Genomic DNA, 23,403 nt, shown 5'->3' with positions numbered 1-23,403 from the left:
CAACCTTTGATCCTGCTCCAAACTATTATCCGACAGTCCCAACTGGAGTTGTATGAATGTGGCATTGTGTGAGAACAGAATAAAATATCCTGCAAGCACACTGGGATCGTGCATCACATATAAATAATTGCCACTTGGGTGTGGCATCCGTGGAGGTCGGGGGTGGGGGGGGTCGTTAACTGTAGAATTGTATCCTCGCAAGGACGTTATTGTCTTCAAATGAGAAAATAGAACGGTAGCACAGTGGTTAGCACAGTTGCTTCACAGCTCCAGGGTCCCAGCTTTGATTCACGCCTTGGGTAACTGGCTGTGCGGAGTCTGCATGTTCTCCCCATGTCTGCGTGGGTTTCCTCCGGTGCTCCGGTTTCCTCCCACAGTACAAAGATGTGCAGGTTAGGGGGATTGCCAATACTAAATTGCCCTTAGTGTCCAAAAAGATTGGGTGGGGTTACTGGGTTACGGGGATAGGGTTGAGGTGTGGGCTTAGGTAGGGTGCTCTTTCCAAGGGCCGGTGCAGACTCGATGGGCTGAATGGCCTCCTTCTGCACTGTAAATGCTATGATTCCGTGAAAGTAAAATAAGGGTAGCTAGTTACTGTTTAGAAAAGCATTGTAGTTTTAATTAGTGCTTGTTTAAAAAAAGTAAGATTTATTTATGCTGTATAAAGGTGTGATTGAAATTTGTTGATGAAAATGACAGTATCAGCTCACAAAGAAATCTTGAGTTCGATGTATATTGATGAAATTATCCTTGACCAGAACAGTGACTTCTAGCTTCAGTGCACCACCCCATGAAACCGTGCTTCTTTTCCTCACATCCCTGATTGTGCTCTTGAGACTAGCGCTGCATTCCTAGAACGCTATTGATCAAAGCCTCATATTCCATTCCTTAATTCAGAGGGTAATTTTTTTTAAAAACTGGCAGTCAGTGTTTCATTACTAATTTATAGATGTGGATTATGTTTTTAGATTCACATCATAGATTTTGATGATGAAAATAATATTATTAACAAGAACGTCCTTCTGCATCAAGTAGGAGAAATATGGCACATGAGTACCAGCCCTGCGGATAAAGGTGTGCTGGCAACTTGCTACAATAAAAGTAAGTGTAATGGATTGATTTGTCCATTGACCTATTGGATAAAATAGGCTGGATTTTAAAACCGCAAAATTTATTTTGCATATTTACATTTCATAAACATGGACATTCAATACATTGAAAAACCTGAAGAAACTCTATGCAATGTTTTCCTTTTTGGATGATGCAAGTTGTTTATGTCCAATCTGAAGTATTTTTCTCTGTTTCCTTTATTTTACTAATGTTGTTCATCTAGCGTTTAGAATTTTGTGCATCTGTAAGTACAATTGAGTAACATTTCTAATATCTCATTATCTCAACGAATATGCAGAAAACTATTGTTGATTTAAAAACACTTCATATTGAATTTGAAGTGATTTTGGTATCGAGCAGAAAATACATGTAAAATTAATGCAGTAAATGAGTTGCCTTGTTCAGGGTGTGACTTGCAGCAAGTGGAAACACTGCTTACAACCTTGGTGTGTTTAAGCTGTGATTGCAGTGTTGAGACGCAAGAGTTGCACAAGTGAAGCTATAGACTGGCCAAATGTTGACATTTGAGTGAAAGCCAATTACCAAGAATTAATTGAGTGTGGCAACTGTTTGCAACTTGTCTCTTTTAAACCTTTTCTCCAAAAAAAATAGGAACCAAGAAACTGCAAACCTTCCCAGTGCACCCCCAACATGACTCCACTGGTAGTGTGGCGGTGGGCCCAGGAAGCCGGCAACCCCTTTTATACTTTGACCATTCTTATTTTTTTTCTTCACATGCTTTTTATTGGGTTTTTGAACAAAGTATATTTACCATTATGTACACAGAATAAGATATATGAAGAGAAGGGCACACACAAACATACCAAAAAAAATAAAAATAAAAATGAAATAAAAAATAAAATAAAATAACTGGTAAGGTATTATGCACCAGCTCAACAACAGCAACTCTGTACAATGGCAAAATTATTTACAACACGTAAGTAGGCAACTGTGTGGGTGGGTGTGGGGGGGGGGGGGGTGGGGGGGTGGAGACTGGGATATACATTTGGATGCTGGATAAACAATTACAGAGGGCAATACTCAAATGGGTCTGGTGTTGTCACTTGCTTCTCCCGGATGGATTTTGCTGCCGTTGTCGTCTCGCGCTCACCTCCGCTTCAGCCGTTCCTCCCGTCTTTCGCCTGTATTCTCCTTGTTCTCTGTTCCTGTAGATGCCAAGTTTGTTATCGTTTCTCGTGCCCTACTTCCGGCTGTCATTTCCCTGCCTCCTCCCCAGCTTCTGCCCCCTCCCCCCCCTCCTGTGGCTCGCCTTTCTTTCCGCTTAGGTTTAGCTGCCCCCCCCCCCCACCCCCCCTCCCAGTCTATCTCTCCCTCTCATGCTTTGGCTACTTTCCCCTGATTCTTGGCTACCTGGCTATTATTCTGCTTGTTCGTTGGCCACAAACAGGTCTCTGAACAATTGGGTGAATGGCTCCCATGTTCTGTGGAAGCCGTCGTCTGACCCTCGGATGGCAAATTTGATTTTCTCCATTTGGAGAGATTCCGAGAGGTCGGACAGCCAGTCTGCAGCTTTGGGTGGTGCTGCTGACCGCCAGCCGAACAGGATTCTATGGCGGGCTATCAGGGAGGCAAAGGCAAGGGTGTCCGCCCTCCTGCTCAGGAATAGATCTGGCTGGTCTGAAACCACGAAGACTGCCACTTTCGGACATGGCTCCACCCTCATCCCCACCACTTTGAACATTGCCTCGAAGAAGGCTGTCTAGTACCCCGCAAATGTGGGGCAAGATCAGAACATGTGGGCGTGGTTGGCCGGGCCTCCTTGGCACCGTTCACATCTATCCTCCACCTCCGGGAAGAACCTACTCATACGGATTCTTGTTAAGTGGGCTCTATGTACCACTTTTAGTTGCGTCAGGCTGAGCCTTGCACACGTGGAGGTGGAGTTGACCCTATGCAGTGCTTCGCTTCAGAGTCCCCACCCTATTTCAATCCCCAGGTCCTCCTCCCATTTCTTTCTTATTGCGAACAGTATGGTGTCGGCCCTTTCTACCAGTCGGTCATACATATCGCTACTGTTTCCTTTATCTAGTATGCGTGCGTCCAGTAACTCTTCCAGTAATGTCTGTCATGGCAGTTGTGGGTACGTCCTTGTCTCCTTTCGTAGGAAGTTTTTGAGTTGCAGGTACCTCAGCTCGTTCCCCCTAGCTAGCTGGAATTTCTCTGTCAGTTCGTCCAGTGTTGTGATCCTGCCGTCCGATCGTCTGGACTCTCCCCGTGAGGGAGAGTGGGAGTGTGTTCCATCTTTGCAAGTCCTTTTTTACTTCCTCTGTCAGACTGGTGAGGTTCCATTTGTGGATCCATTTCATGTCATGGGCTATTTGGATCCCCAGATAGCGGAATTTGTGTCGGGCTTGTTTAAACGGCAGTCCTGTTAGTGCAGCCCTCCATACTTGTGGGTGTACTGGGAAGATCTCGCTTTTGCTCATGTTGAGTTTGTAGCCCGAGAAGGCGCCAAACTCTTTCAGGAGCGCGATGATTCCGTCCATGCTGCTATGTGGGTCTGAAATGTAGAGGAGCAAATCATCTGCATAGAGTGAGACTCTGCTCTCTGCCGCCCCTTCGGATCCCCCTCCAGCTTTTTGCTGCTCTGAGCGCAATTGCTAGTGGCTCGATCGCTAGAGCGAACAGCAGTGGGGAGCGTTGTATAGGAGTTTTACCCAGGAGGTAAACCCTGTTCCAAGCCCAAACCTCTCCAGTACCTCTATGAGGTATTTCCATTCGACTCTGTCGAAGGCCTTTTCTGCGTCTAGGGAGACGATCATCTCTGGTACTCTCTCTCCGGAGGGGGTCATTATCACGTTCAGCAGGTGCCTGATGTTCGAGGTAAGCTGTCTACCTTTGACAAAGCCCGTCTGGTCCTCTGCGACAACCTCTGATACTGATTTTGGCCAGTTTTTTGGCATCTGTGTTCAGCAGTGAGATGGGTCTGTATGACCCACATTCCGTTGGGTCTTTAACGTTCTTCGGTATCAGCGAGATTGAGGCCCGTGCTGGCGTGGGTGGCAGTGTGCCCCTAGCTAGCGAGTCTGTGAACATCTCCCGCAGGTGTGGGGCCAGTGCTGTCGCAAATGTTTCGTAGAAGTCCGCTGGGAACCTGTCTGGTCCCGGCGCCTTCCCCTCCTGCCTGGAACTAATGCTGTCCATTATCTCTCCCAATGCTAGTGGTGCTTCCAGGCCCTGTTTTCTGCCCTCCCCCACAACTGGTATGTCCAGTCCATCAAGGAACCGTTTCATCCCGGACTCCCCCATAGGGGCTCTGATGTGTACAGATCTTGGTAGAAGGCCTTGAAGGTTTTGTTGATCTTTTCTGGTTCTGTTTCTAATGTGCCTCCGATATCCCTGATTTGTGCAATTTCTCTGGTGGCTGCCTGCTTTCTCAGCTGGTGTGCCAACAGGCGGCTGGCTTTATCTCCGTGTTCGTATAGGGTCCCACGTGCCTGGCGGAGTTGGAGCACTGGTTTCTTGGTGGAGAGCAGATCAAAGTTCCTTTGTAGCTCTTTCCTCTCCGTCAGGAGTTCTACGGTCGGGGCCTCGGAGTATTTATGGTCTACCTCCAGTATGGAGTCGACCAACTGCTGCCTAGCCGCCATTTTCTCCCTATCTCTTTGTGCTTTGAAAGCGATGATTTCCCCTCTTAGTACGGCCTTTAGCGCTTCCCAGAACGTGGAGAGTGAGACCTCCCCGTTCTGGTTGTTCTCCGTGTACTCTGCTATGGCCCGCGATATCTTTTCATTGAAGGCCTTGTCAGCTAGTAGGGCAATGTCCAACCTCCATGTCGGGCATTGGGCCCTGCCCGTCTCCAGCCTCACGTCCATGTAGTGTGGAGCGTGGTCTGATATCACAATTGCGGAGTATTGTCTATCCCCGGAAGCACCGATTTCCATACCACAAATAAGTCAATTCTGGTGTATACGTTGTGTACTGGGGAGAAGAAGGAAAATTCCTTCTCCCCTGGGTGGGTGAACCTCCAGGTGAACCTGGGTGGGTGAACCGCTCCCATCTGTTCCATAAAGTGACCGAGTTCCCTTGCCATGCTTGAGGTTTTCACCGTTTTGGGGTTTGATCTGTCAGTCCTGTACACAGTTGAAGTCCCCCCCCCATGATTAGTCGGTGCGTCGCTATGACAGGGATTTCTGCCACGGTCTTCTTGATGAAGCTTGTGTCGTCCCAGTTGGGCTGTACACGTTAACTAGTACTACCGGTGCCCCATCCAGGGCCCCGCTGACCATGATGTATCGTCCCCCTGGGTCCGTAACCGTCTTTGTCGCCCGAAACATCGTCCTCTTGCTGATCAGTAATGCCACCCCCATGGCCCATAGCAGGAATGGTAGGTTTGTCCCACCCAGCCCTTTCTTACCCGCAGTCGGTCCTGCCGTGTCAGGTGTGTCTCTTGGAGGAAGACTATGTCAGCCTTCATATTTCTTAGGTGGGTGAGGACTCTGGATCTTTTCACTGGGCCGTTGAGTACCCTTACGTTCCAGGTGACTATCCCGGTGGGGGGCTTCTGTCCCCTCGCTCCTGTGGGATTAACCATACTTACCTGGTGGACGCGCCCCTGCCCTCCGGGGTTTCCCTTTGTTAGGGGGCCGTCCAGATGGCCGCTGTCACTGCTCTCTCCATGCGGTCGGGTCCCTGCGCTCCGGGGTTTCCCTTTGTCCAGGGGGCACCCGACATGGCCGTCCACTGTGCGTCCACCACGCGGGTAGTCCCCTGCACTCTGGGATCTCCCTTCACCCAGAGACCGTACTGGGTGGGTGCTTGCAGCGATTCCTTATTCCGAGCCCTTGGTTGTGGCACTTTGTAGCCCTATTGCTATTCCTTTTCTAGCCTTGTTTGTCCCTCCTTCCCTGTTCCCCCCCTTCCCCCGGTCCCTCCCTCCCTGTGACTTTGATCATTCTTATGATTTCCGTCGGCAAGATTGTAAATTTGATGGCACTTAGTGCCAAGTTTAATGCCACTGATGCCAAATTCTGTGCTGGGGCCCTATGCTAGCGATCAATTTGATGCAATCAAAATATATTTCACTTGGGATCTTAGCAGCCATCAATAAAAGTATTTTGTTCCTTCAGTCTGAACTGCTATTTGTTCCAGGGCTCAGAAGTGAAACGATCATGTACTAAGCTACTTTGTGACCTAGTTATCTTCCTTTTCTTAAAAACTTCTGAACTTTCATGGGAATTAAGTTTAGTTCTTCTCCAGTTGTCTGGTGCAGATTTGAAATTTATTACAACAAAACTACAGCGTTTGGGGCGAATCGGATCAAAGGATATGGGAGGAAGGCGGGATCAGGCTATTGAATTGGATGATCAGCCATGACCATAATGACTGGCGGAACAGGCTCGAAGGGCTGAATGGCTTCCTCCTGCTCCTATTTTCTATGTTTCTATGTAGCCACAAACTTACAGGCTGCCGTTCCATGTTGGATTGTATTGGTGCACCAGGAAGCTACATTGTTTTGAAATATCTTCAGTTGATTGTAGAACAATCAGTGTGACATCATTTTGATGCATTGAACAGTTTGTTTTATTAACTTTATTAGCTAATGGGAGCTTTTCATGTTTCTGCATTATTGAGTTATATAATTGGAGAAAGGTCCAGAGGGGGCAGGAGGCCATGAGGAGATTTAAATATGCAGATGAAAATTTTATATTAGCGGTCCTTGAGGCAGTACAGGGCATAAATAATAGATAAGTGAGATTTGATGCAGGATAGAATACCAGTATTAAATTTAGAATGAGCTAGAATGGAGAATGTGAAGCGTCCATACTAGCCTTGGAATAATCAGGTAATTGAGAGTTTTAGCATCAGATGAGATGAAGCAAGGCGGAAGCGGGCAATTTTACTTAGGTGGAAATATATTGTTCCTGTGATTCAGAGAATATGGGGCGAGATTCTCCGACCCCCCGCCGGGTCGGAGAATCGCCGGGGGTTGGCGTGAATCCCGCCCCTGCCGGTTGCCGAATTCTCCAGCACCGGATATTCGGCGGGGGCGGGAATCGCGTCGCGCCGGTTGGCGGCCCCCCCCCCCCCCGGCGATTCTCCGGCCCGTATGGGCCGAAGTCCCGCTACTAGAATGCCTGTCCCGCCGGCGTGGATTAAACCACCTCTCTTACCGGCGGGACGAGGCGGCGCGGGCGGGCTCCGGGGTCCTGGGGGGGCGCGGGGCGATCTGGCCCCGGGGGGTGCCCCCACGGTGGCCTGGCCCGCGATCGGGGCCCACCGATCTGCGGGCGGGCCTGTGCCGTGGGGGCACTCTTTTCCTTCCGCCTTCGCCACGGTCTCCACCATGGCGGAGGCGGAAGAGACTCCCTCCACTGCGCATGCGCGGGGATGCCGTGAGCGGCCGCTAACGCTCCCGCGCATGCGCCGCCCGGCAATGCCATTTCCGCGCCAGCTGGCGGGGCACCAAAGGCCTTTCTCGCAAGCTGGCGGAGCGGAAATCAGTCCAGCGCGGGCCTAGCCCCTCAAGGTTAGGGCTCGGCCGCTCAAGATGCAGAGGATTCCGCACCTTTGGGGCAGCGCGATGCCGGACTGATTTGCGCCGTTTTTGTCGCCGGTCGGCGGACATCGCGCCGATTACTGAGAATTTCGCCCATGGTGTCTGAAGTTCATTTAGGGTTAAATGGGACCGATATTGGAAATAATCTGGTTCATCCTGAAACAGTGATTGTGGAGTGAAATAGAGTCACTGGCAAGAGCGCAAACCTTGTATTGCGGGCCAGAAATTGACATTTTTCTTTCTAATGTTTAACTGGAGAAAAAGGCAGCTTGTACAAGACTGTATAAGCAGTTGGCAGCACAGAGACAGGAGAGACAGTTTGGAATAGGATGGCAATTTGCCAAAATAAGGTCAAAGCGTCTCACTTGCTAGGAGCAGTTAATTATTGTGTTGGACAAGTGAGAAACTAATGGGCGGCTCAAGTATTTACATCCATTTTTTATCAGGTACTTCTTGCCTTCCCCTGAGACCTCCACCTTCATTGATGCCATCTCCAGCCAATTTGATTCACGTGATATTAAGTAACAGCTGAATATGCCACATAAACAGCCCTGACAAAATTCTGGGCGGCACGGTAGCACAGTGGTTCGCACTGTTGCTTCACACCGCCAGGGACCCAGGATCGATTCCCAGCTTGAGTCACTGCCTGTGCAGAGTCTGCACCTTCTCGTGTCTGCATAGGTTTCCTCCAGGTGCTCCGATTTCCTCGCACAGGTCCCGAAAGATGTGCTTTTTAGGTGAATTGGACATTCTGAATTCTCCCTCTGTGTACCCGAACAGGTGCCATACTGTGGCGACTAAGGGATTTACACAGTAACTTCATTGCAGTGTTAATGTAAGCCTACATGTGACACTAATCAGGATTACTATTTAAGTCCTCTGCTCCAGAGCTAGCTCACTCCTAGCCAAGTTGCTGCAGCAGTAGCATTTACAAAGAACAAAGAAAAATACAGCACAGGAACAGGGCCCTTCGGCTTTCCAAGCATGTACAGTCATGATACCAATCTTTGCCAAAACCTCAGCACTTCCGTGTGTCGTATCCCTCTATACCCATCCTATCCATGTATTTTGTCAAGATGTCTTTTTAATGCCATTAATGTATCTGCTTCCACAACCTCCCCTCGCAACGCATTTCAGGCACTTACCACCCTCTGCATAAAAACTGGCCTCGCACATCTCCTCCAAACTTTGCCACATGGACCTTAAACCTATGCCCCCTGGTGACTGACCCCTCCACCCTGAGAAAGAGTGCCTGCCCATCCACTCTATCCATGCCCCTCATAATCCTGTAGACCTCTATCAGGTGTAGCCATCTGGGATGGCCAATTCCAGAATACAAAATGGATGATCGCAAAGACTTTAGGGAATTATGGACAATGTTAAGAAAGCAAGCAGGCACAGAGCCTGTATGCATATTGAAGAAACAGCTCCCAGATGGGACTGAAACTGTAGGGCAATTAACATATTGATGGCCCATCTCCGGGAACAAAGGAAAGACACTCAAGCAACCAATCTAGCTCCAGACATCGTGGCGCCAGTTCCCCAAACCAAAAGCGTCAACAAAGCAAGGCCAGTGGCCACATAGGACCCGCCCAGCCATCAAGGCACCCACCCCTTTATTGGTCAAGATCAATACGAGTGATCAAGATACAGCCCAATTAATTGAGGCCAAGTTCAAGGCCCACCCAAAAGCCCCTCCGGGTATAAGAAGAAACCCCCGAGAGAGAATCGCTCTCTTGGATTTGACTCTCAAAGCAGAGAGACCCATCCACCAGCTGCACCAGAAGCAAGTAAGTCCAAGGTGAACGCTCGCTACCAGACGGACGACCTTAGCTGTTCTCCTGTACCACATCGAAACCAACAACCTCAGATCTGAACAACGGCCATTGTTCCTCTGACTGAGTGGGCACCCGAAGCTAAGTATAGGCATTAGCGTTAGAGATAGTTTAGTTTGTACTACTTTGTGCATGTGTAGATCTTACTGTGTGTGTAAATAAATAGTATTGACTTTGAACTAACTAACTGGTGTATTGGCTCTTTGATCAGTATTCGGGTTTGAACCTTGTGGCGGTATCAAAAGATACCTGCCGACTCTAAAGCAAACATAATTAGGATTAAGGAAGGCGACCATCTTGACCGCCATATTTAGAACCAGAGAAACAGAGCAACATAGGTCACCTCTCAATTTCCATCTTTCTATTGGAAACAGTCTGAGTCTATTCAGCCTCGCCGCATAGCTAACACCGTCCAGGCCAGGCAACATCCTGGTGAACCTCCTCTGCACCCTCTCCATATCCTTCTGGTAGTGTGGCGACCAGAATTGAGTGCAATATTCCAAGTGCGGCCTTACCAAGGATCTGTACAACTGCAGCATGACTTGCCAGTTTTTATACTCAATGCCCCGTCCAATGAAGGCAAGCATTCTTGACTACCTTGTCCACTTGTGTTGCCACTTTCAAAGATCTGTGGACCGTCACGTCCAGATCTCTAACTTTCTATATTCCTAAGAGTTTTACCATTTACGGTGTATATCCCCTCTGTTAGGGGCTGGTTTAGCACACTGGGCTAAATAGCTGGCTTTTAAGGCAGGCCAGCAGCACGGTTCAATTCCCGAACAGGTGCCGGAATGTGGCGACTAGGGGCTTTTCACAGTAACTTAATTTGAAACCTACTTGTGACAATAAGCGATTTTCATTTCATTTCATTTCATTTCATTCACCTACCAAAATGCATTACCTCACATTTGTCCGGAATAAACTCTGTTTGCCATTTCTCTGCCCAAGTCTCCAACCTATCTATGTCCTGCTGTATCTTCTGACAATCCTCAACACTATCTGCCACTCCACCAACCTTGGTGTCATCCGCGAATTTACTTATCAGACCGGCTACATTTTCCTCCAAATCGTTTATGTACACTACAAACAACAGAGGCCCCAGCACAGATTCCTGTGGACCACTAGTCACAATCTTCCACTGCTACCCTTTGTCTTCTGTGACCGAGCCAGTTCTGTATCCATCTTACCACCTCACCCCTGATCCCGTGTGACTTCACCTGACAATATGGAAAATTGACCAAGTATGTTCTGCCAGCATAGAAAATAGGAGCAGGCGATTTGGCCCTTGGAGTCTGGTTGCAAAATTCAGCATGATCATGGCTGATCTTCCAACTCTGTAACCTGTCCCACCCCCACCCCAATATCCCTTTATTGTTTTAGCCCCAAGAGCTATATCTAACTCCTTCTTGAAAATGTACAATCTTTTCACCTCAACTACTTCCTGAGGTATCAAATTCCACAGACTTAGAACTGAGTGGGTGAAGACATTTCTCCTCATATGTCCTAAAAGGTTTACCCTGTATCCTCATACTATGACCCCTGGTTCTGGACACATTAACCATCGGGAACATCCTTCCTGCATCTACCCTGTCTAACCCTGATAGAATGTTCTAAGTTTCTATGAGATTGCCCCTCATTCTTCTGAACTCTAGTGAATATAATCCGAACCAACTCTCACTCTCCTCGTACGTCAATCCTGCAATCCCAGGAATCAGCCTGGTAAACCTTCTCTGCACAACCTCTATTGTCAGAACATCCATCCTCAGATAAGGAGACCAAAATGGCATGCAATTTTCAAAGTGTGGCCTCACCAATTGCCTGTATAATTGCAGCAAGGCATCCTTGCTCCTGTTCTTAAATCCTCTCGCTATGAAGGCCAACATACCATTTGCCTTCTTTACCACCTGCTGCATCTTCATTCCCTTCTTGTCTGTGGAGACTGAGCCTGTGGTGTGACCACACCTCTAGATGTGCTAGCCACAACACTCTCTGCCTTGCGGATGCCCCACAGTGTCCCCAGCCGCTACTCCAGCTCTGAAACCCAGGCTTTCAGGAGTTGCAGCTGGAGAGACATCCTGCGTACATGCTGGCTCTGGCACTGGAAATGTTCCCGACTTCCCACATGGAGCATGAGGAGTACACCACGGCTTTGAGCTCTCCTGCCATGATTTGCCCCTTTAAATTAATTCTTTGGAAGATGCTTTATATTAGATAATGCCAATTACTCCAGGGTCCTTTCTTCCTGGCCCTTGTTACAACAAAATATAGCTCTTACAAAATGATGTTGCAAACTATAAGCGGTAAAAGTAGTAAATACTTACCTGACCTTACCCACTATCCTTACCCAATCAGCTGTCTCCCTTGTAGCCTCTACTGTTACAGCAGGGCAAGACCACTCTCTGAAGATACAAAAAGTTAGAAAGCAAATTTTAAATATCTGCGGAGAGTGTCGTGGATAGCACATATAGAGATGTGGTCACACCTCAGGCTCAGTCTCCACAGACAGGAAGGTAAGTATGCAGGTACAGCAGAAGGCAAATGGTATGTTGGCCTTAATTGCGAGAGGATTTGAGTACCAGAGCAGGGTTGTCTTGCAGCAATTATACAGGACCTTTGTGAGGCCACACCTGGAGTATTGTGTGCCGCTTTGGTCTCCTTATCTGAAAAAGGATGCTCTTGGTATAGAGAGAGTGCAGAGAAGATTCCTGGGATCGCAGGATTGACGTATAAGGAGAGATGGAGTCAGTTGGGATTATTGCTTGTGCGCAAAGCACAAAAAACAGAAGGGGATAAAAGGTGGGTTTTTGATGAGGGCTTGATGAAAGCTGTTTGATTAGAAAAGGGACCGTGTTTGAGGTGATGAAGACACTTACGATGTCAGCAAACCTTCTGGTCAGAAAGGGAAGTAGGACGTCAGCGGTTAATGGAAATGGAATCAGGAGCGGATTGGAAAAGTAGGTGCATTCTGGAAATGAGGAACTAAATTCACATTCTGGGGGTGGAACGTTGTCTTCGGGAGCATCTCTGGGTCCCAACCCTGCATTTTGTTGGTGATGACACAGTTGTTGACGAGCAGACCAATTAGATACCAGTCCAATTATGGACAGCGGGCAGACACCCAATGCTAAGGGGACAATAGGAGGCTCTCTGTGAGAAATCGGCAGCCCCGGCATCAGAGTTGGAAGCTGCTAATGTAGATAGGCAAAAGAGAGAGCGCCTCTCTGAAGGCTTAAAAGAAACCTTTAATATTCACGGTGGCACAGCTGCCAAGGATCTGGATTCGATCCAACCTTGGGTGACTGTTAGTGTGGAGTCTGCACGTTCTCCCCTGTCTGCGTGGGTTTCCTCTGGGTGCTCTGGTTTCCTCCCACAGTCTAAAGATGTGCAGGTTGGGTGGATTGGCCATGCTAAATTGCCCATTAATGTCCTATGGTTAGGTGGGGTTATGGGAATGGGGTGGGGGAGTGAGCCTGGATGGGGCGGATCTTTCAGAGGGTCAGAACAGACTCATTGGGCTGAATGGCCTCCTTCTGCACTGTAGGGATTGTATGATTCAAAGAAGCTGCAACGGCCAGGCACTTATTGTGGGGTGGGGAGATCCTCGACAGGACTGCCTGTGGCCACAGCTACAGCTAACTGGCAGTTGTGGCCATGAGGCAGGGTGAAGTTAAAGGGACCCCCCCGGATCTGCTGCCGGCATGCCGTCTACATTCCTTGCCCAGGATATGGCCTCAGCGGCAGGAGACGGGTGGTGTGTGGGGATGGTGACCTGCGACTGCCGACTGGAAAATTCCACTCAACATCTTGTATAGTGACCTGAATAGGCCCTATAAGAGGTAGAACTGTCTACCCACCATTTGTGGGTGGCTATTTGTCAAATACAGCACCCATCCCCTCAACCAACTTCGTCGAAAATGGCTCCTGAGACAGGAACATGCCAGAAAACCGGCATGCTGGCTGGCAGTGAGAAATTGGAGACCTGCTGTCTCCACAGCCCTTCCAACATTTGACCCACGGTGAGCTCACTACCCTGATACTTTTGCTGGGTGTTTTTAACATCATCGAAACATACACAGAAAATAGAAGCAGGAGGAGGTCATTCACCCTTCGAGCCTGCTCCGCCATTCATTATGATCATGGATGATCATCAAGTTCAATACTCTGATCCCGCCTTCCCCCCATATCCCTTGATCCCTTTAGCCCCAAGAGCAATGTCTAATTCCTTCTTGAAATTGCACAATGTTTTCACCTCAACGACTTTTTGTGGGAGTGAGTTCCACAGATTCACCACTCTCTGGGTGAAGAAATGTCTTCTCACCTCAGTCCTAAAAGGTTAACCCCTTATCCTCAAACTATGACCCCTAATTCTGGACTCCCCCCAACATCGGGAACATTCTTTCTGAATCTACCCTGCCTAATCCTGTTAGAATTTTATACGTTTCTATGAGATCCTGGATGATCCTGAAGCACTCTTCGAAACTCCAATGAATATAATTCTAACGGATTTAGTCTCTCCTCATATGACAGTCCCGCCATCCCAGGAATCAGCCTGGTCAACCTTCGATGCACTCTCTCCATAGCAAGAATATCCTTCCTCAGATAAGGACACCAAATGCAAACAATGCTCCAGGTGTACCCTCACCAATGCCCTATACATTTGCAGTAAAACATCCCTATTCCTGTCCTCAAATCCTCTCGCTATGAAGGCCAATGTACCATTTGCCTTCTTTACTGCCTCTGTACCTGCACGCTTACTTTCAGCGACTGATGCATGAGGACATCAAGGTCTCGCTGAGTATCCACCTCTCTCAGTTTACAACCATTCAAATAATAATCTGCCTTCCTATTTTTGCTACCGAAGTGGATAACCTCGCATTTATCCATGTTATCCTGCATCTGCCATACATGTGCCCACTCACTCAGCCTGTCCAAATCCTGCTGAAGCATCTCTGCATCCTCCTCACAGTTTATCCTCCCACGTAACTGTGTATCATCTGCAAATTTGGAAATGCTACATTTAGTTCTCGCGTCCAAATCATTAATATATAATGTGGGGAGTTGGGGTCCGAGCACAGATCCCTGCGGCACCCCACTAGTCACTGTCTGCTAATCGGAAAAAGACCCATTTACTCCAACATTTTGCTTCCTGTCTGCTAACCAGCTTTCTAACCATCTCAAGATACTACCCGCATTCCCATGGGCTGTAACGTTACATAGTAATCTGCTATGTGAGACCTTGTCGAAAGCCTTATGAAAGTCTAAATAAATCACATCCATCAGATCTCCCTGGTCAACTCTACTAGTTACATACGCTAAGAATTCCAATAGATTTCCCAAGCATGATTTCCCTTTCATAAATCCATGCTGAATTTGGCTGATTATACCACTGTTTTCCAAATGATGTGCTATGAAATCCTTGCTAATGGACTTCAGTAACTTCCCTACTACTGACGTTAGGCTCACTGGTCTATAGAATCATAGAATTTACAGTGCAGAAGGAGGCCATTCAGCCCATCGAGTCTGCACCGGCCCTTGGAAAGAGCACCCTACCGAAGCCCACACCTCCACCTATCCCTGTAACCCAGTAACCCCACCCAATCTTTTTGGACACTAAGGGCAATTTGGCATGGCCAATCCCCCTAACCTGCACATCTTTGTACTGTGGGAGGAAACCGGAGCACCAGGAGGAAACCCACGCAGACACGGGGAGAATGTGCAGACTCCGCACAGACAGCGACCCAAGCCGGGAATCGAACCCGGGACCCTGGAGCTGTGAAGCAGCTGTGCTAACCAGTGTGCTACCGTGCTATTTTCTTCTCTTTTGAAGACAATGACACCCTTGCGAGGATACAATTCTACAGTCAATGATCCCTTCCCCCCCCAACTCCCATGGACGCCACACCAAGTGGCAATTATTTATATGTGATGCACGATCCCAGACAGTGTGCTTGCAGGATATTCAATTCTGTTCTTGAGAAGTAAAGTGTACTTCACCTTCTGGTGCATAGAAACGGCATCAGATCTCCCAGCCACACTGAGGTACTAGAGAAGCAGACTTCCACCCTACCAGCACTCACATCCAGGCAATTAATAATAATAATCTTTATTAGTGTCACAAGTAAGCTTACATTAACACTACAATGAAGTTACTGTGAAAAGCCACGAGTCGCCACACTCCGGCGCCTGTTCAGGTCCATGGAGGGAGAATTCCGAATGTCCAATTCACCTAACAAGCACGTCTTTCGGGACTTGTGGGAGGAAACCCACGCAGACACGGGGAGTACGTGCAGACTCTGCACAAACAGTGACCCAAGCTGGGAATTGAACCTGAGTCACTGGCGCTGTGATGCAACAGTGCTGCCCACTGTGCTACTGTGCCACCCGTAGTGGGTTGAAGGCCAGGACACCCAAAAGTTCCCTGTTTTCTCTCTACCTCCCTTTTTGAATAGCAGGGTTACATTCACTATCCTCCAATCTGTACGAACCATCCCAGAGTCCAAAGAATTTTGGAAAATGATTGCCAATGTATCTACTATTTCTAGTGTTCCTTCCTTAAGTACTCTGGGATGAAGATTATCAGGTCCATAAATTTGATATTAAATTCCATTTATTTTTCTATTTAACTTTGCACATCCCTTTCGTGTTAGTTTGTCTCAATTGGTTACACTTTTGCATTGGGCAGAACTTTATAACTAGTAAGGGAGAAGAGGCATTGGATGCAGACGGAGAGGGCATTAAATTTGTTAAATTAGTTAACAGAGGAATTGATTAACCTCTGAATCATCATTTACGAACTCTATTTAAAAAATAATTATTTGTGAGAAATGACTAGGATATAAAAGAGCTCTACCTCAGAGTTCCACAATGTACCAGAGCAAACATGGCGCTGACATGTACAAAGGTATTTTAGTAATGTTCAGACTTTCTAATAATCTCGCAGTTGGTGCAGCTATGGGATGCTCCTGGGCTTCGTCACTTTTGTTTCTATCATATGAATTTGATGAAATCTTGGCTCAATTGGAATGCCACAGTATCGCAAGATTGTAAAATTATGACTGCAAATTCTATTATAAAAGCTTCGCATTTATGACTTGGCTTATGTGAGCGAGACAACTAAGTATAAATTTCAACAAAATTGCAGGAAAAGCTGCTCCTTACTTTTATGGGAGGACTTGGATCCTAAGGGCACTATTTCAGACAACACTGGAGCAATGTAAACGGACATCGCCCCATAGCCTTGAGGGCTACCGCAGGGAATCCAGAACCCACTTGGATAGATCAAGATACTTGTAATCTGTAAAAAGAAATGCATTGAAATATGTACTGATTCTTGTCACTGATCTGTACATTTTGTGCAGCTCTGTGTACATACATCAGTTATCGCCATTGATATGGAAAAATGCTGAACTGAACCACTAAGATGTTGGGATATTCACCTTAAACTTTCTGCCCCGAGTATCCTGTCACTGATGTTAATTCTGGTAGTTCAAAGCATTCCTCGCAGAAGCTGTACTGGGATACTTTGGGATTATGCTCTGCATTCATTATTCATTGGAAAGAATGTCAGGCAGATGGGGCCAGAAGGAGCAGCATGTTCTGAATGTCAGAATTCTATGTACAAATGTTGACGGTGGATGCAAGTTTCTTTTCTGAATAATTTAACAAGACTAATGTTATTTTGTGCATGCCTGTAAGATTGCAGTAAACAGCAATGACATAAAATACCCCCCTTTTTGCTTGTTCATTTTATCTCATTTAATTTCTCTTTTTTTCTTGTCTTTTTTATTTTGCAATTATTATACTCTTCATATTCCTTTGCTTCCTACGTTGGTAATTCCTGAATTTATTCTTATGCTTTGCCTTGCTTCCAATTCCTCTCTATCCTTCCTCCTGTGGCACTGAATGCTCATTATCCCTGAAGTAGCATGGACTCTCTGATCAGCTCTATTGATTTTCCTTGCTGCAGGTTTTCTTACCACTAGAGTATCCACTGTAAAGTGCACTGGGGAATCTTTGAAACAAAAGCAACGAATCTGAGGGGGTCATATGAAAGGTAGTAAGAATGAGGGAGGGAACTGCAAAATTAACTGTTGAGGTTTCAGGTAGCCAGGTTAATAGATTTATTTTTTAAATGTGTGCCATCAAACAAAGCAATGAATTTAAAAAAACCATTTAGAATGAAATGAGGCAGAGCATCACACCCTATGAGTATCAAATTAAATGGAATGAACTGCCTGTGTGTGGTTAATAGCTAAATTAAAAAAGTCTGCCGTACATTATCTTCCCAGTGGCTGTATCTAATTCAACAGAAAACAAATGTATGTGCAAAAAATATAAGTATTACAAAGCCACCAGTAGAGACTCTTGAACTCTTCTTTTGTCTTTCTATGACTATATCTTTCTTATTGGCAAGTAGTCAAAAATAGTTAAAATGCCTTCAAATCAAAAGCTGAAGTGATGTGTAAATAGTTACAACATATGCCACATCAAACCAAAAATCAATGAGGCGTAATCTTGCAAAGAATTACCTGGAAACATTAATTCTTGATTTAGCTTGAATTTACTATTGTGAACGCGGAAATTTAAAAAAAAAAAAAAACTCCCATACTAAATAATACAAGCATCTCTTGAAGTTATAGCAACAGAATTGTTTTAAACCAATGTCCCCTCCATTTGCAACCATTTTAAAATTGAAACTGTTACAGTTTTTGAATCCTGTTTGTGGAGAACCTAATACTTGAACCTGTTTTTGAGGTTAAAAAGAACACAGTAAATAAGCCCAAATGTAATGCATTTTATTTGCAGCTTTATCACACCACCCCACAGCCAAGGGAATATCAGAATAATCCAGCTCCAGGCTTCTGGCATGCTATTTTTCAGCGAGCTACTCATGAAGGTGTTGTGGGTTGACCAGCACTTCCAATTATTTTCTTTCTTTCTTATTTGGAAAAATGATTCACTAAAATGGACAAGTTGAGATTGTGAAACTCTCAGGCGAGGCAGCATAAGGTTGAGCCATTTTCTACCTTTTCTGTATTGATGTGGCACCAAGCTGTGACAGAACAGAACACTATTCATGTTCTGCTCTTAATTATGCTTTATATAGTTTGATTGGGTTATGAATTGTAAATTAATTAATCAACCAGTTGGGTCTTCATCCCTTTAATTCAGGGAGGGGAATACAGCTAGGGCTCCTTCTCCTAATCATCTTCCAGTGACCCTCACCTCTGACCCCCCTCCGTCCCCCCCGTCAAATCACCAACCCAGAAAAGGTGCAACAACAGGATCAGTCTTCGCTGTGATGTTACCCTCAACTTACTAAACTGCTGTCGTCAAAGTACATGTGGAAAGTAGTCACTTGGTTATGGTACAGAGGGGCTTCTGGGACCCAAGGAATTTGTTCCCATAGTGAATCAGCACTTTCATGAGAGGATTGAGGAGGTGAAAGAGAAACAGCAATATTTAAGAAGAAAAGTAGGAATTTTAAACATAGAATGGAGTTTTCTCTTATTAAAGGTTTAACAGTCCTTCAAAGATTGTTTTTATGGAAGCAGAGGTTTAAGTATATTCGCCAACAACCACCACAACACAGAGCTTCTGTGAATGTAACTAAATATAATTAAGCAGTCTACAATAAAGACTCACTTGATTTTTGCTTTGTAACTTGTGAGTAATTTGCATCGATGAAGGGAAAACACGCAAGCTCTGAGACCTTAGATGTTCCGACAGCCACACCACGGTTATCACAAGGTTCTTATGGAAACACAGGGGGTAACTGGAGCACATAAAATATTAAAGTTGTCGAGTCTAATAGGGAGTGCATTCAGAAGCCATTGTCTGGGATTTGCTGCACAAAAGCCTGTGGTTCTCTGAATGAAATCTACAGTATCTTTTTTGGATTACTCATTTCAAGACAAATTCCTGAATTCAGTATAAAGTGTGAACTCTAAATTTGGGGCAATTTAGAAGCAGATCCATGAATAAATTAAAATAACGTTTGCAACAAGTTTTAAGGAAATAAAATAATTTTACTACGAGGTCCACGTTTGATGTTTTTTGTTGTACTAATTACCATTATATAATTCCTCCGCAATTCAGAAACTTCAGCTGTAAATTCAAACTAACAAATTAAGTTTACGATTGGTGTAATTTTAGCACATCATTAGATGCTGACTGAATACCTTTTGTAACATCATTCATATATCAAGGGCATAAAACATTCTGACACAAGGCTCCAAAGCAAATTTGGAATTATACAAATTGGATGAAACCATTGTTTGTCTATCTTTTTGATGCCCAGGTGGGAGTTAAAAATCTGTAATTGTGTCAAATCGCAAAGATTTTCTTTTTTCACTTTGACATGAACAGAACTCCAAGATAAGATTTTTTCAGTTCTATGAAATATGACTCCACTGCTAAATTCAGGCCATCAGACATCTTAACCAATTAGCCGAGGCATCCTGAGTATCAGACCATGCTGGCTGCTATCATTGGTGCAGTTAGTTTGGTTTATTCCCTTTATTCTTTTCCTTTACAATTCTTTGTCTCTTTTTCCTATCACTTGGTTCTTGGCACATTTTTCTGCATATGAAGATTATTACAGTATCCCCCGACGGCACTTCTAAACCTGTCTTTTCTAAGATGATGGCAAGAAATAGTGGAAACGTGCAGTATGATCCATCAAGCTGTTTGATCAATTTTTTTCTGTAAACAATATCAATATTTAAAGAGCGTACTGTAGGACTGCTCCTTTAGTTTGTCAGCACTGAGACTGATCATTTGTCCCAATGCTGCTTGTGAAAATGTGGCGCAGCGCACTGAGAGTTATATTATTGCTTAATTAAGATGTTTAATTGCATTTAAACTTAACATGCCCGCATTAATGAACATAGAATTGGAAATTGTCCAGAACTAAGCAAGTATCACTGGCCCGAACGACGACCGTGAAATAGAATTTGTGCCATTGGCTTTTAATAGTTTGATCTGTTTATAAGTTTATACCAAATACGGTGCTGATTTTTCTTTTTAAATAACTGGGCTCTTGTGCTTTATTTTCAACCTGTTTGCATCTGAGAGTACAATTAATTATATTTTCCTCTGCATTTATTAAAAGACTTGTTAATAATCAATTTATGTTGTTCCTTAGCTTCAGATAGTAAAGTCCTGACATGTGCTGCCGTGTGGCGTATGCCAAAGGAATTGGAATCAGGCAGTCATGAATCTCCTGATGATTCATCAAGCAACCCGCAGACACTAGAGCTGCTTTGTCACCTTGACAACACAGCCCATGGCAACATGTCCTGGTAGGTCGCTCAGTATTGATCTAAAAGATTTCAAATGCATCCTTCAGGATGGAACTAAGTGAAATATTTGCCTGTTTAATTGGAGCATCTAAACAATAAAAATTCCTTTGGAAAAAGGCAATATGTATTCACAGCAAAGTAAAATGTCATTTGTATATGTAATTTGAATATGTCTTAGACTAGTAAACAAAGAGTTTTTATTATGTTCCAGGTAATTATTCATCAGTTTTCTACTCCGATTAACAAGCTATTAACTTTATATTATTCAAAAACATAGCTAGGATTATGGTATTTGTTAATGGGAAATGTGGACATCGAGATATGAAATAATGAGACTGACATGTTTCCGAATAAATAACAAGATAATAATTTGTGTGATCTTTGACATTATACCCAAACTGTACTTAACTTAATTAATAAATCTACAGCAACTGTAGCTGTTTAAAATGATTGTAATATTTTGCCAATAGATATTGGCTTTGCATTATATTTTTTACCTTGAGGTTTTAGTTGGAAAGGATCATTAATTGTTTAGCCATGTGGGTATGATTAAAATTTTAACTAATTGCATGTGTGTTTCTTTTCATATACACATACGAGATATGCATGTTTCATTGAAAAATCCAAATAAGTACCTGCAGTACCCATTATTCCTACAGATGGTGCTATAATAGGTATTTTCCACATTGAAGAACCATCCTTTTTTCACATAGAGGGGCATAAATTGGGCTGCGCGGAGCCCATTATATAGGTTTACGTGACCTGGATATGTTGCGAAAAGAATAATATCCACATACGATGTGACAAGATTAATTTTTATTTCCAGTTAAAGCTTCAGGATAAAATGTATAATGCATTCAAAGCAGATAGCCATCGGTTAGATATTACAATAATTGAATAGTTCTAATGTCTACAGATTTATTTGGAAAGTAAGTAGATTTGGGGTATAATGATGAGCATCTCACAATTTATTATGTTACTTATTTGGAACAATTTCCCATGGGAAGTGCACAGGACACCATCTTCCTAAGGGGTTTGAGCACTTGCGCCAAAAGATCGTCGACAGCATGTAGAGCAGATAAGTGATGACGTGAATGAGTGAAATGCTTATTTAAAGCCTCCGTTGAAACACAAAGACGGATAAACTATAAGGGGAAAGGGGAGAAGGACTCGGTCACAGGAGATATCAGTTGAAAGTATTCAGGGAGCAATTGTCTTACCTTCATCTCATCAAGGAACCACGGCATGAGAAGTCTTTGCTTCACAACTGCTACAGTTTCAAAGCAGGGTAATGTCAGCATTGTCTGGGGCAATCAAAGTGATCATGACTGTTAACCTTTTGTGTCTAGCTGCTTTCAGGCTGCTGCTGGAGTTCTGAGCAATATTCCACAGTTTGTAAAACATGGCTCAATAAGGGAGATTATCGAGGCTCTCTATAAATAGATAAACACTTTTGTCTCAATCCCTCTGGCAATTGACAAAAGCCAGAGAGGCAATCAACCAGAGTGAGCATGGGTGGCAAGTTCCCCATGGTACAGGATGCCATTGACTACCTGCACATTGTTATGATCTCAGGAGGGACCAGTAACATTTTAATTATTTTTGTTTGAAAATCCAAAAACGGAGGTCTTTACTAAAAGAATGAAACTGCAAGCTTCACTATTAAAATAGAATAATTTTACCATACGAAAATCAAAGGATATGAATACTACTAACTGTACTCTGTCCGAAAGTCAGTTACGTTAAAGATATTGACGTCCCCCAGCTCTAGTGGTGCTTCCAGTCCCTGTCTCTTTTCCTCCTCTACAGCTGTTATGTCCAGCCTGTCGAGAAACCACCTCATCTTTGAGTCTCCCTTGGGGGCTCGGAGGTGGACAGCTCCCAGTAAAAGGTCACAAAGGCCTCATTGATCTTATCCAGCGCTGTGACTAGTTTACCGTTCCTGTCCTTCACCAGTGCTGTTTCCCTCGTGGCTGCATGCTTTCTCAGCTGGTGAGCCAGCAGGTGTGTCTAGCCTTGTCTCCGAGTTCATAAAAGGTACCCCATATCTGGCGTAGTTGGTGCACTACTATCCCGGTGGAGAACAGGTCAAATTCCAACTGCAACTCTTTCCTCTCCGCCATTAGTTCCACGATCGGGGCCGTGGAGTATCAGTGATCAATATGGAGTCGATCAGCCATTGCCTAGCTGAACTCTCCTTCCTGTCCCTGAGTGCCTTGTATGCTATTATTTTTCCCCTTATCATCGCCTTCAGTGCCTCCCAGAATGTGGAGGGTGAGACCTCCCCGTTCTGGTGGCAGATACATACTCGTCGATGGCTTGAGACATTCAGTTCCTTTACCATCACCAATTGTTTCCACGCTTTGGAGCTGGATTTGTACGTTGTTTGGTCCTGTACACAGTTGAAGTCTCCCACCATGATGAGTTGGTGGGAGACTAAGCCAGAGATTTCTGCTATGGTTTTCTTTGATTAAGTCTGCGTAATCACTGTTAGGGGTGTATATATTCACAAGAGGCTGAGCATTACATACCGTCCATCACCGTATTCGTCGCTGTAAAGGTCATTCATTTACTAAACAGTAAAGACTTCCCCTAAGACCAGCTTTCCGAGCATCTGCGCAACATACTCCACTGG

The 23,403-nt window shown here is 45.0% G+C and overlaps 1 protein-coding gene across 1 annotated transcript in view; it reads left to right on the top strand.

The window, feature by feature from the left end:
- The window catches only part of eipr1 (EARP complex and GARP complex interacting protein 1), a 113,664-nt gene that overhangs the window by 15,313 nt on the left and 74,948 nt on the right, over positions 1-23,403 (top strand). Inside the window, exons 3-4 of the mRNA XM_072498691.1 lie at positions 969-1,101; positions 20,612-20,768. Of these exons, the coding sequence (XP_072354792.1) occupies positions 969-1,101; positions 20,612-20,768 (290 nt within the window). The remainder of the gene's footprint in view (positions 1-968; positions 1,102-20,611; positions 20,769-23,403) is intronic.

This window comes from Scyliorhinus torazame, chromosome 4 (assembly GCF_047496885.1).
Source record: "Scyliorhinus torazame isolate Kashiwa2021f chromosome 4, sScyTor2.1, whole genome shotgun sequence".
In the NCBI taxonomy this organism is placed as follows: domain Eukaryota; kingdom Metazoa; phylum Chordata; class Chondrichthyes; order Carcharhiniformes; family Scyliorhinidae; genus Scyliorhinus; species Scyliorhinus torazame.
The sequence above is the reverse complement of the archived record's forward strand: the minus strand, read 5'-3'. Positions and strand labels throughout refer to the sequence as shown.